The 18441-nt window shown below is 39.5% G+C and overlaps 1 protein-coding gene across 7 annotated transcripts in view; it reads left to right on the top strand.

Annotated features, from left to right (window-relative positions):
* CCDC180 (coiled-coil domain containing 180) overlaps positions 1-18441 on the top strand; it is a 45698-nt gene that overhangs the window by 5053 nt on the left and 22204 nt on the right. For 5 of the 7 annotated variants that reach the window (XR_006276045.1, XM_043498817.1, XM_038374499.2 and 2 more), the window contains 15 exons: positions 299-378; positions 1339-1448; positions 1532-1660; positions 1828-1938; positions 4339-4434; positions 5380-5543; positions 5801-5920; positions 6762-6841; positions 7354-7442; positions 9468-9590; positions 10903-11076; positions 12505-12620; positions 16882-17008; positions 17482-17506; positions 17599-17969. Coding sequence is in view for 6 of the 7 variants with exons in the window: in XM_043498817.1 (XP_043354752.1) it covers positions 299-378; positions 1339-1448; positions 1532-1660; positions 1828-1938; positions 4339-4434; positions 5380-5543; positions 5801-5920; positions 6762-6841; positions 7354-7442; positions 9468-9590; positions 10903-11076; positions 12505-12620; positions 16882-17008; positions 17482-17506; positions 17599-17969 (1915 nt within the window). In the remaining variant the exon portion in view is untranslated. The remainder of the gene's footprint in view (positions 1-298; positions 379-1338; positions 1449-1531; positions 1661-1827; positions 1939-4338; positions 4435-5379; positions 5544-5800; positions 5921-6761; positions 6842-7353; positions 7443-9467; positions 9591-10902; positions 11077-12504; positions 12621-16881; positions 17009-17481; positions 17507-17598; positions 17970-18441) is intronic. The other 2 variants (XM_043498818.1, XM_043498819.1) reach the window with 2 other exon arrangements.

The following is an 18441-nucleotide window of genomic DNA, read 5'->3' as shown; positions in this document are numbered from 1 at the left end:
CTATAGTCAGTATGTATTTAATTCTGGGATTTGTTGCTATTATGCCATTATATTCTGGGTTATTTTCACCAAAAGAGCTATGATAAATAATTTGACCCACTTCATCTGGGAAAATAGTAACATTCATTCTGTGAAACATTAGCCCCTCCAAATTCACTAAAATTACGATGATGCTTATAGTCATTTAGATTTTTTACAAATGAATCTAATTTACAAAATGTGAAGCAATGCCTTTTGGAGATCCCTACTTTTTCTCGTATGGCATAGGTCAAGGCTTTCATCTCTGTTTCTATTTCAGGGAAATTACATTTAGAAAAGCTCAAGAAAGTGAAGATGTGATTGCAGCCCGGGAAGTCAGAGGCCTCAGTGATTTCATTAGTAAATTTTACTAACTTAATCTTACGTTATTTTTTATGATTTTTTAGGAATTCTCCAGATGGAAGGGAGGGAATAATCACAGAAACATATATTGTATTTTTGTACTTGTTTGATTACTTAGAATGAATAGACCTGGAGTCAAATTCAGCTCTAGTATAAGCAGGCCAGTGGAGTTTCACCTGTTTATACCAGGTGTGAATTTAATAGCTTGTGTGTTTTTGTCCATTACAGAAACAAAGCTTAATAACAAACACTAAAAATTAATATTTGGCTTTCAGAGAACCATTCTTTACAATATAGTATGGATTAACCTTTACCCTTGTAGACTTCCTGTGATATGAAAAGCATTTTAGCACTGTTTTGCAAAAATGTAATGGGCAAATATTTATTGTAGAGCTCCCATATTTCACATAGTGCATCACCTATTAAAATCCATATTTTTCCAGTGTATACCAAGGGCCTTTGACCTTTCTGCAAATATATTCTCCAAATAATTATGTGATACTGAATTAATATTAGTTCAAGGTTCCCTCTGAGTTTTTCACTCAATAACTTGTTCATGTGTGAAAATTAAAGACAAAGTTTTCTAGAGGCTGGAGCAGGGGAATGGGAGTCAATATTTCCTGGGTTCTATTCTGTGTCTTTACTATTTGGCAAGTCACTTAACATCTCTTTGGCATAATTTTCCTATCTGTGAAAATGGAGATAATATTCGCCTACCTTACAGAGGGAATGTGAGACTTAATAAATGTATTCAAAGTGTTTTGGCATCATAGGATAAAAAGTGTTGAATAATTGCAGAGTGCTATAATCTGTGCCCTTTTGTATTGTGTAAGGCTATGGATCTTTTCTGCTGCACAAAGCCCAGAGTTCTTAGTGTTGATAGTGCATTGGTATCTACATTAGACATTCTGCAGCAACATATCCAGTCTGCATCATCTTTATTTTCTTCCTTGGCAGTTCCTGAGAAGACAAACAGCAATATCATTGAATGCCTCTCAGAGCGCAGACGAGGCCGTCACAATGAAACAGTGGCTGTGTTACAGCAGGAGTTAGCCTGCATTGGGAGGGTGAGACTCTAGGTAGTCTGGAGTGTTACATTAGGGTTAAGGCCTAGTACCCAATATCTAACTCACATACCTGCCTGTTTTAGGAAGTGGAACCGTTCATTTTGGAGTCTGGAAAATTGCTTTTGACAAATCTGTCAGAATCTGATAGAGCCATTGAACTTCTGTTCAAAAAGATTGAGAGTGACACTGATCTGGAAACCTTTTCAATCAAAGTAAGGGAGTGTATTTGATTTGATCTAGTTCTCTAGCTCAAGCCCTTGTCTCTCATTTTTTCTTTGCTTGCCACATGTATATAATGTCTATTTCTACCTCCTGCTGCAGTCATATTTTTTTCATTTTTAGTTTTCCAATGGGAGTGACATTACATTTCTTCTTGCAGAGTTTTGAGGAGTTATGGGATGCCATCTCCCAGGAGTCCTTGTATAGAAGGCAGTGGATTAAAGAAATGGATGAAACCTTAATAAAGCTTGAAGTGGCTCGAGCTGAGAAAGTGAGCTAAAGTTTAAATGGTTATTAATTAATTGCTGGATTAAGAATTTGTTCCTAACCCTGGGTAAGGAGCAGGAAGCAACTTGCTCCCTATGGGTTGTATTCTGCTACAGGCCCTGACTAATAGCAGATTACTGCCTTCCTTTGCTGGATCATCCTGTCATTCTCTACCTACCTGCACAGGTGGGGAGAGAGGTGTACCACATTCACAGCCTCTGCTTCCTCCCTCCTCCGTCCCAGCACCTGCAGCAGACACAGGAAGAGGCCATGCAGGTGTATATGAGGTGTCTGATTCTTCCTTCTGCTGCTGCTTGGTTGCTTTAGGGCAAAGCCATGATCAGACCCTAGAGTATTTGTTAGTATGCAAATCAAACACCACCACTAGTAACTTCTATGTACTATCTGATTATCCATTGTGACTACCAGTGTAACATTTCCAGCCTTTTAAGCAATTGAAACCTCTTTAGAAGGAAGGGTTGCTTATCATTTATTTATTTGGGTTTATAAAATGCTTCACTTTAGGCACATATGCAAACGGTTGCATACAAAAACACATGCTAGTATTACAGTGTGAACCAATGTCCACAACAGAATTGTCTCAACTCATCAGGACTGCTATTTTTCTTTCACCCATGCTATATCTTTCTCAACTTATTTTTGAGGAACCTGGGAAAAGAAAGAAGCCTGGCTGTAATGAGTCATTCGCTGAATAATTGTAAACATGATGGAAACAAGTAAACAAACAAAATCATCCTTGGCCCCTGAGTACCCATTTTCTGAAGTATGTTAGATCTCCTGTAGCATTGATAATGAACGGTTTTACTTCAAGCTCCAATATTTGGTTATCACTTAACCTATTATTTGTTATAATATGATAGTATATAACTCTGTTTTGACAGTCTTTCATACGAACTGTATCAAAATATGAAATACAATACTGTTCATAATAAAAAGTCATTGCATGTATCAGGATCAGGCATATAGCTCCTTACATATGAGCCATGAAACTTCTCTGTGCCTCAATTTTCCCATCTGTAAAATGGAGATAATGATATTGCCCATCTTTTCAAAGCTCTTTTAAAAGATAAAATAGTATCTTTTACAGATGAAAAGTATGATATAAGTGTTTAGAGAGAAAACACTCATTGGTTCATTGGGTAGGGTGCAAGCCAGGGATTTGGGAGGTCTAGTTTCAGTTTCCTGCTTTGCAGAAGACTTTCTGTTCGCTCTTGAGCGAGTCACTTATTCTCTCTGGGCCCAAGGTGTATCTGTAAAGTGAAGATACTAGTATTTCCCTACCTCATAGAGGGGTTGTGAGAATAAATACATTAAAGCTTCTGAGGTGCTCAGATGCTATACTAATAGGACAAATAAGTGCCTTATTTTCTTATCCCTATTTAAGGATCTCCTCACAACACATCTGTGATGTACGAGGAATAATATTCCTATTTTACAAATGGGTAAATTGAGGGTCAGAAAGTTAGATGAGTTGTCCAAAGCCGCACAGGAGGTTGTGACAGTGCCAGAAATAGAGCTCAGATTGTCTGACTTCCAGTCCTGTGCCTTAGCGACACATATACAGCAGCAAGAGGCTTGTGTGCCCAGTGCTGTTGTTTAAACGGGGCCTGGGATTTGGGTGTAAGTATCTAAGAGGAAGTTGATTCAAGTGTTTCACTTTGCTTGCAACCTGTCTGTGGTGATCTACAGCAGTGGCTCTCAACCTTTCCAGACTACTGTACCCCTTTCAGAAGTCTGATTTGTCTTATGTACCCCAAGTCTCACATCACTTAAAAACTACCTGCTTACAAAATCAGACATAAAAATACAGAAGTGACACAGCACACTATTACTAAAAAATTGCTTACTTTCTTATTTTTACCATATAATTATAAAGTAAATCAATTGGAATATAAATATTGTACTTTCAGTTCCGTGTATAGTATATAGAGCAGTATAAACAAGTCATTGTATGACATTTTAGTTTGTACTGACTTCACTAGTGCTTTTTATGTAGCCTGTTGTAAAACTAGGCAAATGTCTAGATGAGTTGATGTACCCACCCTGGAAGACCTCTGTGTACCTGTAGGGTACACATACCCCTGGTTGAGAACCACCAATCTAAAGGGTGAGGTATATTAAGAAGCAGTTGATTTTAGTAATGGTTGTATCAAATATTTTAGTAACTATGTTTTTATTAAAGGTGTCAAATTTTAGAAGAAAAATACAATAGTTTGTCTTAAGTCAAACTTCCAGCTTTAAATCTGTGCTATGACTGAGTATTTCAGTCAACTGAATTTTTTTTTAAAGAAACAAAACATCTATGTCTTATTTCAGATCTCTTGTCTTAAGAAATACTGATTTTTTGGGCTCTTTCTTTTTTCTCTTTCCTTTCGTTTCCCAGATAAAAGATTTACTGAAGAAACATACCAAGATTCTGGAGGATATTTCTTATCTCTTACCCTCTGATGTTCACAGGTTCATACATACTGAAGCCATGGTAAATATTTTATATTGATATGCAGTCATTCATTTGTCTCAGAGGCTATATTGAAAGTAGCAAGATGGAATATTCCCTGTGTACTATAAGGAGGATTAATTTTCTTCTTCTTTCAGTCTGGAAGTGTTAGTCACTCTTCTACTTCTCTTTCAAACTTATCACCTGCTTAACAATGAAAAGATACAAGAGCTGAATCATCCTTTCTCATGACGTTTTTCAGCTGCAGTTCCCTCCATGCAGGTGCTGTCTTATCTCTCTGACATACATCAGTGTTTTCCAGTACTCAACAAATCATTCTATTCTGAAACATATAGGTCCATTTTCCATATCTTTTTACTATCCATTAGGGAAAGAAAACATCCTTCACTTTTAATATGTATAGTTCCCTCAAGCTAAGCGCTGACAGCAATATGATCAAAATCAGAGCGTTTGCTCACTCGTGTAATTCAACTGGACATACTGTGTGAAGGCTTTTCGTTCAACATATTTTTATATTTATAGCATTTACCTTACTGGATCATACAACTGGGCCATTATGTCTAGTATTCTGCCTCTGAGGCTGTGCCTAAGATGACAGTTTTCAAGAAATCTCCCACTGTTGCAGCTCCACAGCTATGGGAGATTTCCTGTCTGTAGACAAGGTCATCACTGTCTAATACCTTGTGCTTCAGAGAAAGTCTAAAACCCTCCCAAATTGCATATGGCTATTGTGCTATGTCTCAATCAGTGACTTCTTGATTTGTTCAGTGCTGTTGTTCAAACATATCAGTCATCCCAATGCAGGAGGAGTGTTCTCTATTGTACAAAATGCTCCCCATTTTCCCACTGTCTGTCTAACAGTCTCTTCTAGTTCAGTGCATTGCGCTGGATTAAAAAACTATAGCTGTCAAATTTTTGTATGCTTTGTGCTGCCCTTTATTCCTCTTTGTATCTTCCAATACACAGATGATAAACCAAGCCCTTCTAGCCAATCAGAGGGCAATAGCCAAGTTGTTTGTTAATCTGATGGAGGCAGACCTGAAGAGGGAGCTGTCTCAATGGTTCAAGTGGCAAGAGAGGCTGAAGGACTGGAAAATCATACAGAAGGACTATGTGGTTCGCAGTTTCAGGTCTGTAATCCTGCAACAGATTATATTTTTAATGGGATTAAAACTAAATGACCAGACCCCATTTGTGTTTCTGTTACAGAATAATCTTTGATTCTGTTCTCTTTGTAAAGCTAACAGTGTTCTGGCAATTATGCTGGCATTTATACTCCTTTTTAGTGACTGGGGTTAAATCTATGTGGTTCAAAATAACTTTTAGATGTCAAGATACAGATTGTCCCAAACATACCTTTATTTAAATGGCTACTTGTGTCCTGCAGAGAATTTATGGCAAGGAAGGAGGTACAGGAACCCACATCTGTAAAAAGAGACTTGGAGAACATGATAAAGGACCAGATTTCACTTAGTAGAAAGAGAATGGAGCTTCTGCAAGTTCTTTGGTATGAAGCGAGAGACAGAAAAAATAGTGTTTCTTGCTATAGTGAATAATGCACCTGATTTACCACTGTAAAATGGACCAACACAGTACTAAATGAGCCCCCAAACTTATTTTTATCTTTCACCTGTGAGGTGATGCTCATGGTTTTCAGTGGGCAGATTGTGTTGAATGAAGGGCTCATTAAATGTTTCATTATTAGTAATGTCAAGTAGCTGCAAGTAGTGATGTACAGGGATGATAAGAAGGAGGGAAAGGGGAGACAATTGGCCCCGGGGCTAGAGCTCAGGGCCCCCCAAAATGTCTGTGACATCCGTGTAAAGTGAAATGGCTCTGGAAGTACAATATAAATAGTGGCAAGTCAGGATGAATGGGAAGGTAAAAATCCCATAACCCTAACTTGGCCTGACTGAAAAGTTTGAGTGCCTCTCTTGGGAATGGTGTGAGATTTTAGTGTATATATAGTAAATAATCAGCAGAGGAGACAAAGGAAATCTCATACTATATATCTGGGACACACTCCATTCTAAACCAGAAAAGTTGCTATGTGTATAACCTATTAAAATATTCTAATTTTAAAATAATGATTCCTTTTCATTTTAAAAATAACATAGCAACTAAACAGATAACAGTTCATCTGTTTTCCAGAAGGCAGCTTTTTTGCACAAATTGCAGCCATCTCTATGGTTTTGCCTTGCTGATTTGGCTGAAAATCTGTCTTCTAACAGACAAAATGTGGAAAAGCAATAGTGCTATTATACTACTTCACAGTTTTAACCCATTGAGAACTGGAATGGATTATGTATGACCACAATGTATGTGTCTCTTGTTTCCTATTTTGGTAGTGATTTGTTGCCTCCGACACATTCAAAAGCTGAGATAAATGAATGGTACGAATCTCTTGTGGCTTTAAACAAATATATAGGTAAGCGAGGAATTCATGGCTATGAATTGGGATTTAAGCAATCGTTTTATTTCTAAGGCCATGATTGAAGTGTACCATGTGTCTATACATACATATGCTGCCCTGATCTTGGTCTCTCCATTTTTTTTTCTCTTTAGAATGAGGGGAAAAAATGATCTGAAGTGATTCCTTCCTCTACGTTTTGCAGTATGCCTTGTCTTTCTATATGTGTGTCTTCTAGACTAAACTTTCCAGGCAGGAACTGTCTTGATAGTTGTAGCCTGTTTAGCAGTGCAAACAGTGTTGGAATGTAATAAAAATAACAGTTTACCATTACTAAGCATAATGGCAAAAAGATTTGGGTAGAGGCAGCCAAGTGATGTTGGCTGGTAATGCCCATATACGAGAGTCAAGTATGCCACTAGGGTAAAGTGAGGTTAGACACAACTGTTCAGTCATATTCACATGTGCTACAATGTGAAATGGTGAAGTCTTCACACTGGACTCTTATTTCCTTTCCTTCTTTTCTAAAGACACACATAATGTGCAGCATATGATGATCATTCGCATCCAGTATGAGAGAGTTTGCCAGGAATGTTTGGCCAATGTACAGCTATGCAAGGTCAGTGTAATGAGAATGAAAGTTGCTGAATTTGGAGACCCAATGAAGGATTTTGGTAGCCTCGGATCATCCAGTATAACGTCTGGTTTGAGACCCACTATTTCAGCATGACAACCCAAATTACTCACAAAGTTCTCTTTTATCCTGTTAGTCAAAAGTATGCTGTGTACTTTTCTTCACAATAACATGGTATTTGTATTTGGAATGTGTAGAATAGCAGCAACAAATACTAATTTAGTGGAGGGAAGATGTTATGCTTATAAGAAGCACACAGAATCTTTTTAAAGGGGATAAGGCAATACGCTGCATTTATTGAGAGTACAATTTAAGCATTAAAAATCAGCATATGGTTCCATTCGGCCCCCCCCCCCCCCCCAAAAAAAAAAAAAAGGTTCTTCAGCTGGCTCTTATAGTTACCAGTCCTTAGTGTTGCTTGGTCAGTTCCAGTGGCCAGCTGAAACTGCACACGAGGGAGGGGAGCTCGGCCTCTAGCGAACACGTTCAAAGCTCCGATGTTGCTGCAGAACAAACCCAAAGTCCCATGGCAATACACCCTTCTTTTATAGTAATAAGTTCCCATATAAGTCTATGGCCCTTGTTGTGTCACACTGGAGCTGTCAATCATGATTTATTCAAGGTTGCTCTTAATTAGCATAGATTCATAGATACTAAGGCCAGAAGGGATCATCTAGTCCGACTTCCTGCACAACGCAGGCCACAGAATCTCACCCACACCTCCTCGTTATTTTGAGTTGTTACCGGGAAGATCCGCAGCTGTTTCTTACCTCATCCCTCTGGCTCAACTCCTTATCTTGTACCTGGATGTATGCCTGTGCTTTAGTGTCATCAATCTGTCATCCAGGTGATTCTGATAATAAAGTTTGTGCCTCTCCACTCCTCCGCTCCCCTCCTGACCATCTGGCCCAACTGTTTCTTCTCAGTTAATCAGTATACCATACATTTTTCATTCACACACCAAAAGTAAATAAGGCAATAATTATAGCTATAAAACTTTTGTCCTTCTAAGAACAATCATTAACATAATCAGCAAAGAATAAACTCAGGGCAATTTCTTCTTACTAATTCAAAGCTACAATTTGTTCTTACTAATTCAAAGCTAGCAAAATGGAGTATAAAGCAACATAAGCAAAATGAGTACAATTTACTTCTCCCCATTAGGCTTTTGGCCTACAAAGAGAGTCCACTACTTAAGCTAGGAGATTGAGAGTCAGGACTCAGCATAGCCATGGTTCGCTCTGTGGCCTTGGGAAAATCATTTAACCTCTATACCTCAATTTCTCCATATATAAAATGGGGATAATACTACTGACCTGTGGCATAAGGGGGTTTTGAGGCTTAAATCCACATTTGTAAAGGGATTTGAGAGTTTTGGATGACAAAGACTATGTGTAAATACAAAGCATTAATTATTTACAGTTTTCTAGTATTTACAATTCAATCACAGGACTCAAATATCACAGGCATACATTTTCTGAAACTATTACTGATTGTTATAAACAGTATGTCATCAAAGACTTAGTGCTCTTCCTGTTGGAGGGGTACACAACTCCTCACCTTGCACACCCACTGCCTATTCCCAGCTTAATTTTTCCTCCACTTACGGTTTCTTCAGGAAAAGATACTGAAGTTGGATATTTATTTCTGAAACTACCAGTTCAAAAGAAAAGAATGCATGTTGAGGTTAAACAAATTCTATTGAACCATGCAATATGTTAATTGGGATGCCAGGTACATTAGAGAGATAAGGTGGGTGAGGCAGTATCTTTTATTGTATCACCTTGTGTTGGTAAGAGAGACAAGTATTGAGCTTACAGCGAGCTTCTGGTCCAGACCTGGAAAAGAGCTCTGTGTAGTTCGAAAGCTTGTCTCTCTTACCAACAGAAGTTGGTCCAATACAAGATAATACCTCATCTACCTTGTCTTTCTAATATCCTGAGACCAGCATGACTACAACAACACTGCATACCAGGTACATGTCAATAATGTAATATTCCTTTCCTTTAGGATAAACTGTTGGGTTTAAAAGTTTGCACAGAGAAAGAGGCTGAAAAGGTTGTGAATCCTGACTTCTTCAAGATGGTTGGAAGGCTGCAGAGTCGGTTTGAACAGGAGCTGGAGCAGATGGATGTACGTTTACTAAGGCCATTCTTTTTATTGCATCCTGGGAATAATCAAATCCAACATCTATCCTGCAGTCTATGCTGGTTTAAAATTTCACATTTCATTTCATTATTCTACTGATGCCCTGTTAGAAAGTGTGCAATGATATCATTGACTACTTATCCTGTAAATAGAGACGCTTGAGGCGATTCAATGATAGTTCATAACTTTTGGTTTACTTTTACCATGACTATATATGAAAACAACTGGCCTGTTGTGCTCAAGGTTATAGATGGCTAAATATTTCAGGGCTCATGCAGAGCTTAACTTTGTGGTTGCTACTTTTGTGAAGGATGGATGGTCTTTTAGCTGAAGTACTAGCTGTGAATTTTTATTCCTGACTCGCGGATTTATTGTGTGATCTTTGAGATCATAAGATGGAACGTGATGTATAAGTGCAAAATATTATTATTTTGTTGGCCTCTTCTATTTGTTTACACTAGCTATTGTTTTTAACTTGTGCTAATTCTGTGCTAATTTATATGAGAAAAGAGGTGAGTTTCCTGTATTATCCACTAACGATAGATGACGTGAATATTGTTTTGTGTGGTAAATGAGCTGAGCTTTAGCCATATGTATATGTTTTATTTTGATGTATTTACACATAACTATTAGATGTCAGAAAGCTATTTTTCCATCCATTGTCTTGGACTAATAAAAGCATTATAGTATGTATACTGATATCAGTTATAAATATCATAATCTGCAAAGTCATGTGTGAGGCTCATCCACTTTGGCACTTTTGTTTTAGATTTTATCAGTGGTGAGAAAAATGTTCACTGAATTTACAGGACTGGAAAAGAAAAAAGAGTAGTCCAAATTCAGAGGCTCTGCAGTTGTTCTTTCACACTCTGTGTTCCAAATATCTTTCCAGGTTCTCATACCTTGCTCTTTGTCATGGTATCTAAGGGCTTCCAATTTCTGAAAAGTAGGTATTGGACTACTACCCCCTCCCCACACACACACCCTCACCCAAACAGCATTGTGGTTCTATCTTCTAATCGTATGATATGTCATTGAAAGTGGTAATGCTAGAAATTATATTGTTGATGGTAACATAATTCCCATTAGCACAGTTGCAAGAACAGATTGGATGGTAGTGACATGAAAAAAGATGGTGTTCTCTGATTCTTGATGTACTTTCTGCTTTATCAGGTAGGATTCCTCCAGGCAGTCTTGGCAAGTCAGCTATTCCGCTTCTACTCATGCAACTCTACTCCCAGATATCAGTCTAATAATAATTTAATGATAATTTGTTCTATCCGTTTGATTGTTTTAGAGAGACTTTGAGGATCTGGCTAAACATATTGAACAGGGTTGCAAAGACTTGTACAAATATTTCCAGCAAGCTATTGTCCTTTGGGATGAACATCAGCTCAAACTGTCCCAGCAAGAAAACGAACTTCAGGTGAAACTGAACGAGTGCCGGCGGAAACATGAAAACCTAAATCAGGTACAATCAAAAGTCTAAAACGTTGGTGTGGTGTAAAGAAACCACTTCCTAGCAAAAAGATGCTATTGGTATTCAAAGAATCCTTTATAGCAACTATAACTTAAAATGGGAGTGTTTCTAATGGTTTCTGTGTTTGGAAGGTGGCTACGTACTGCTAAGTGTATTAGTCTAATATCTGATGCATCCTCTGAGGGGGACTATATCTTATTCTTGGCAGAGGAATGACCTCATTTATCTAAATTGGTATTTTCCAGATCTAGCAACTAGAACCTTATTATTACTCATATGTGGTTGCATGCACATTCACAAGGAAGTCTTATGCAGTTACAGAACCATGCATGTATATTGAGTTATCACATCATATTTGTGCTCTGTGGCTTGATAAAAGGATATTTCAAGGCATTGTTCAGAATCTTTAAATGATTTTCGTACCTGTCAACTTTTGGAAAGAAAGCAGCATGGTCTCCCCTCTCTATGTAAGATCACTTTGCCCCTTCTGGAATGTCTTGTGCAGTCTCCCTGATCTCCCTGTGCCTTTGGCAGAGGAAGCAGTAAGTGCCAATGGTGACTGAATTATTGAATATAGAAGCCTAGTCTGTTGTTCATCAATCAAGATCTCACTTCTACCAGGCTTGATAGAGCCCCAAAGAAGTGGATGAGGTAGTGCTGCTTGATGATGAATTCACCAGGCCAAACATCCCAGATGGGAACTGAGACAGAGGTGTTCTCACATGTTATCTAGTTTTTACTGTTCTTTTGCCTGGGCAAATTCTACCCATTAGAATCTTCAGTAACTACTTTGGTCCTGAAATGATGGGCCACCATGGCTAGTCCAGGTGTCAGTGAGACTCTGGAGGTAGCTGGGGCATCAATTTTCTCCAGAAGTAGAGGTGAGTCTTTGACTCTTCCTGTGGTCACTGGAGTGCCTGACTGCAATGAGTAGTTTTGGTGAGCTGAGATTCCTTGGCCAGTGACAAATGGCCAGTGACAAATGTTGTGTTTGCAAAAGAGCAATAGCCTTGGAGTAAATACATGTAACACTCACAAGGCATGTGCTAGCTCTTTACAATAAGTTCTTGAAAGCTTGAAACTGAAATTCTCTTACCTTATATATATTATTTCCCTCCATTATTCTCTTTCGTACATGCATGGGCAAATACACATAGTGCTGTGATCACTTATTCTTTTTTAAAGGGCACTGATGCCTCTGATTTGGGGGAAAACATACTGTCTGTAAATAGATATAAGGAATTGGAGACAAGGTAGATCAATTTTTGAGCCTCAATAATGCCCCTTTAAAGTATTGTCTAATGTATAATTAAAATACAGATGTGTACATGAAACTAATTACTTGAATCCTAAATAGATATGAAATATTTAGGCTTCTTACAGCTTTATGCTTATTGTTTGTTTTTCATATGGGCCCAGATAAGGGAAGCTAATCTGGATATAATTTTGGACAAACTGAGAACACAAAGCTCTGAGAGAAAGCTGAAGAATCTTTTAGGAAAGGCCTTTGCTTCTCTGGATGACATTAGAGCTGGGTATGTATTCAGGATTGTAGAAAATGTGACAGACATTCCGAGTGAAGGATGTGCAAAGCTTGATAAGACCATTCCAATCACATTGTATTTTGAATGTATTTGTAGAAAAGCCAAAATTGCACTAGCTACTTCACCTTCAGGAAGACTAATATCAAATAATGTACTCTCCTGTCTTATTGCATTTGCTCAGAGTGGGCAAAAAATTGTTGGCGCAAAACTCTGCTTTTTTAAAGAGTTGGGGGGAAACAAACAAATAAATAAATACGTGATTTTTAAAAAATGTCTTTCATTTGAATTTCTTGGGTTGACATCATTAGTGTTCTGTATTGTGCTAAACTAGTCCAGGATATGCTAGCATAAAAATTAATGATTTAATCACAAGAACATTGCAGGTTTCAGAGTAGCAGCCGTGTTAGTCTGTATTCGCAAAAAGAAAAGGAGTACTTGTGGCACCTTAGAGACTAACAAATTTATTAGAGCATAAGCTTTCGTGAGCTACAGCTCACTTCATCGGATGCATTTGGTGGAAAAAACAGAGGAGAGATTTATATACACACACACAGAGAACATGAAACAATGGGTTTATCATACACACTGTAAGGAGAGTGATCACTTAAGATAAGCCATCACCCACAGCAGGGGGGGGAAAGGAGGAAAACCTTCCATGGTGACAAGCAGGTAGGCTAATTCCAGCAGTTAACAAGAATATCAGAGGAACAGTGGGGGGTGGGGTGGGGGGGGAGAAATACCATGGGGAAATAGTTTTACTTTGTGTAATGACTCATCCATTCCCAGTCTCTATTCAAGCCTAAGTTAATTGTATCCAGTTTGCAAATTAATTCCAATTCAGCAGTCTCTCGTTGGAGTCTGTTTTTGAAGCTTTTTTGTTGAAGTATAGCCACTCTTAGGTCTGTGATCGAGTGACCAGAGAGATTGAAGTGTTCTCCAACTGGTTTTTGAATGTTATAATTCTTGACGTCTGATTTGTGTCCATTCATTCTTTTACGTAGAGACTGTCCAGTTTGGCCAATGTACATGGCAGAGGGGCATTGCTGGCACATGATGGCATATATCACATTGGTAGATGCGCAGGTGAACGAGCCTCTGATAGTGTGGCTGATGTGATTAGGCCCTATGATGGTATCCCCTGAATAGATATGTGGACAGAGTTGGCAACGGGCTTTGTTGCAAGGATAGGTTCCTGGGTTAGTGGTTCTGTTGTGTGGTGTGTGGTTGCTGGTGAGTATTTGCTTCAGATTGGGGGGCTGTCTGTAAGCAAGGACTGGTCTATCTCCCAAGATCTGAGAGAGCGATGGCTCGTCCTTCAGGATAGGTTGTAGCTCCTTGATGATGCGTTGGAGAGGTTTTAGTTGGGGGCTGAAGGTGATGGCTAGTGGCGTTCTGTTGTTTTCTTTGTTGGGCCTGTCCTGTAGTAGGTGACTTCTGGGTACTCTTCTGGCTCTGTCAATCTGTTTCTTCACTTCAGCAGGTGGGTATTGTAGTTGTAGGAATGCATGATAGAGATCTTGTAGGCGTTTGTCTCTGTCTGAGGGGTTGGAGCAAATGCGGTTATATCGTAGCGCTTGGCTGTAGACAATGGATCGAGTGGTATGATCTGGATGAAAGCTAGAGGCATGTAGGTAGGAATAGCGGTCAGTAGGTTTCCGATATAGGGTGGTGTTTATGTGACCATCGCTTATTAGCACCGTAGTGTCCAGGAAGTGGATCTCTTGTGTGGACTGGTCCAGGCTGAGGTTGATGGTGGGATGGAAATTGTTGAAATCATGGTGGAATTCCTCAAGAGCTTCTTTTCCATGGGTCCAGATGATGAAGATGTCATCAATGTAGCGCAAGTAGAGTAGGGGCATTAGGGGACGAGAGCTGAGGAAGCTTTGTTCTAAGTCAGCCATAAAAATGTTGGCATACTGTGGGGCCATGCGGGTACCCATCGCAGTGCCGCTGATTTGAAGGTATACATTGTCACCAAATGTGAAATAGTTATGGGTCAGGACAAAGTCACAAAGTTCTGCCACCAGGTTAGCCGTGACAGTATCGGGGATACTGTTCCTGACGGCTTGTAGTCCATCTTTGTGTGGAATGTTGGTGTAGAGGGCTTCTACATCCATAGTGGCTAGGATGGTGTTTTTAGGAAGATCACCAATGGACTGTAGTTTCCTCAGGAAATCGGTGGTATCTCGAAGATAGCTGGGAGTGCTGGTAACGAAGGGCCTGAGGAGGGAGTCTACATAGCCAGACAATCCTGCTGTCAGGGTGCCAATGCCTGAGATGATGGGGCGTCCAGGATTTCCAGGTTTATGGATCTTGGGTAGCAGATAGAATACCCCAGGTCGGGGCTCCAGGGGTGTGTCTGTGCGGATTTGTTCTTGTGCTTTTTCAGGGAGTTTCTTGAGCAAATGCTGTAGTTTCTTTTGGTAACTCTCAGTGGGATCAGAGGGTAATGGCTTGTAGAAAGTGGTGTTGGAGAGCTGCCTAGTAGCCTCTTGTTCATACTCCGACCTATTCATGATGACGACAGCACCTCCTTTGTCAGCCTTTTTGATTATGATGTCAGAGTTGTTTCTGAGGCTGTGGATGGCACTTAGAACAACGCTTCCTCAGCTCTCGTCCCCTAATGCCCCTACTCTACTTGCGCTACATTGATGACATCTTCATCATCTGGACCCATGGAAAAGAAGCTCTTGAGGAATTCCACCATGATTTCAACAATTTCCATCCCACCATCAACCTCAGCCTGGACCAGTCCACACAAGAGATCCACTTCCTGGACACTACGGTGCTAATAAGCGATGGTCACATAAACACCACCCTATATCGGAAACCTACTGACCGCTATTCCTACCTACATGCCTCTAGCTTTCATCCAGATCATACCACTCGATCCATTGTCTACAGCCAAGCGCTACGATATAACCGCATTTGCTCCAACCCCTCAGACAGAGACAAACACCTACAAGATCTCTATCATGCATTCCTACAACTACAATACCCACCTGCTGAAGTGAAGAAACAGATTGACAGAGCCAGAAGAGTACCCAGAAGTCACCTACTACAGGACAGGCCCAACAAAGAAAACAACAGAACGCCACTAGCCATCACCTTCAGCCCCCAACTAAAACCTCTCCAACGCATCATCAAGGAGCTACAACCTATCCTGAAGGACGAGCCATCGCTCTCTCAGATCTTGGGAGATAGACCAGTCCTTGCTTACAGACAGCCCCCCAATCTGAAGCAAATACTCACCAGCAACCACACACCACACAACAGAACCACTAACCCAGGAACCTATCCTTGCAACAAAGCCCGTTGCCAACTCTGTCCACATATCTATTCAGGGGATACCATCATAGGGCCTAATCACATCAGCCACACTATCAGAGGCTCGTTCACCTGCGCATCTACCAATGTGATATATGCCATCATGTGCCAGCAATGCCCCTCTGCCATGTACATTGGCCAAACTGGACAGTCTCTACGTAAAAGAATGAATGGACACAAATCAGACGTCAAGAATTATAACATTCAAAAACCAGTTGGAGAACACTTCAATCTCTCTGGTCACTCGATCACAGACCTAAGAGTGGCTATACTTCAACAAAAAAGCTTCAAAAACAGACTCCAACGAGAGACTGCTGAATTGGAATTAATTTGCAAACTGGATACAATTAACTTAGGCTTGAATAGAGACTGGGAATGGATGAGTCATTACACAAAGTAAAACTATTTCCCCATGGTATTTCTCCCCCCCCACCCCACCCCCCACTGTTCCTCTGATATTCTTGTTAACTGCTGGAATTAGCCTACCTGCTTGTCACCATGGAAGGTTTTCCTCCTTTCCCCCCCCTGCTGTGGGTGATGGCTTATCTTAAGTGATCACTCTCCTTACAGTGTGTATGATAAACCCATTGTTTCATGTTCTCTGTGTGTGTGTATATAAATCTCTCCTCTGTTTTTTCCACCAAATGCATCCGATGAAGTGAGCTGTAGCTCACGAAAGCTTATGCTCTAATAAATTTGTTAGTCTCTAAGGTGCCACAAGTACTCCTTTTCTTTTTAAGAACATTGCAGTGGCCCTGGAAATTAAAGATCTTGGATAACGGGACTACGTAGGTCAGGAAATTGATTTATGCCATCAGCTTCACTTCTACATCACATATTAGATGCAGATGTATATAATGTTCACATTTAATTTTTATTATATTATGTAATGAATTCTCTTAAATAGCAACCTGGTATTTGACAGGTATGAGGCCTTTCACCAAGACATTGTGAAGATAGTAGCGTCCTACCCAGAAGCTATACTGAAGGAATTGATTTCTTATAGTGCATCCATTGGCCAGTATTTTGGCGTGAAGGAAGTCTATAAAAAGGTATAAAGAAAACAAACTTCTTATGATTTGAAATCTGGGTGATGCATTGTTGTTTCATTGTTGGGGATCTTGCATTCAAATCCATTAGATTTGATCAATCAAAGATTAGATTAAATGAAGAAGAGTTTTGGCCACCATAGGACGGAGGTTCATTGGCAGAGCTGAGTGAGGGAGACTTTTTCATCATCTGACCACACTATGCTTACCTCCATCCTAGTCTCAAATCTGTCATTTTCATGGCCTACGTTTCAACAACTTCACCTACATTTTAAAACAGAAAAATTAGAATTAAAAAATCATTCAAATCTGGATTACATTTTAGAAATAAGTTCTTTTTAATGATAAATTATTACTGTGAACTTTCAAATGCTGATGGAGTACATTAATTTTGGAAAGTGAAGTGAACTTGATGTTATTCTAAACAAGTAACTTGTCACCTTTGTTTCTTTTTCTTCTCGATCTGATCCGGGGAGATGGGCTCTGCATATGAAGAGCAAGGTAATGTCTCAAGAGTACAAGTCTTTATTTTTTTAATCTGTGCTTGTTTGGAATGTGACTGATGACATTTCTGTCTTATTTTAATTGGGAAGTATTTGTTGAAGACTCAGAAGTTGAAAATATGGCAGAGACGACAGGGAAAAGCCTTCTACAAGAAACTGAAGAAATAGAGCAACAGGCTGAGAGTTTTCCACAAAGAATTACAGAAGCAGAGCAGCAGGCTGAGAGCCTCACAAACAAAACTGAAGAAACGACGACAGTTGAGAATGAGGAGAGCATTATACAAGAAACTGAGGAAGCAGAGAAACCAAGGGATGGGAAGAGCGCAGCTCCAGAAAGTGAAGAAACTGAACACTTAGAGGACAGTGAAGAAAGTGAAGCAAATACGTTTGAGGATGAAGACAGTCCTGCACAAGAGTCTGAAGAAATGGATTATTTAAAAGATATTCTTCCTGAGTCTGAGGTAGGTCTAATTTCTTCATAAAAATAAATCAGCTTCAGCACAAATGCAAATCTTTTTGATGTTTATACAACCAAAACACATATGGGTCTTTCCTGCATTAGTTTAGTGATGTTCTGTAATATGTACCATTAGGTATTTAGAGCAGCTGTAGATTCTGTATGTGAGATGGTGAAGCCCATACATCAGTGCATGACCATTCCCTCATGCACTTTTCCTGTCCTTCTTCCAAGAAACAGCCAAAAAGAGACTTTTTTGACATGGGTCTGTTTCCTTCCTTCATTTAGTATTGTCAGCCCAAGATGATGATATAACATTATCTCTATAGCTCAATATTTACTTTTCAGGTCTGTACTTAGTGGAGAACTTAAATGGTCAGTGCTTCAGTGTAACAGAGCCTTTTATGTGAGTGGCGTGCCTCTGAATAGTTGGGAGTTGGTGGCAAGACATTAAAAGAAAGTTAACTAATTAGTGT

The sequence above is a fragment of the Dermochelys coriacea genome, chromosome 16, assembly GCF_009764565.3.
Source record: "Dermochelys coriacea isolate rDerCor1 chromosome 16, rDerCor1.pri.v4, whole genome shotgun sequence".
NCBI classification, from domain to species: Eukaryota; Metazoa; Chordata; order Testudines; family Dermochelyidae; genus Dermochelys; species Dermochelys coriacea.
This window is presented reverse-complemented; position numbering and strand designations above follow the sequence as displayed.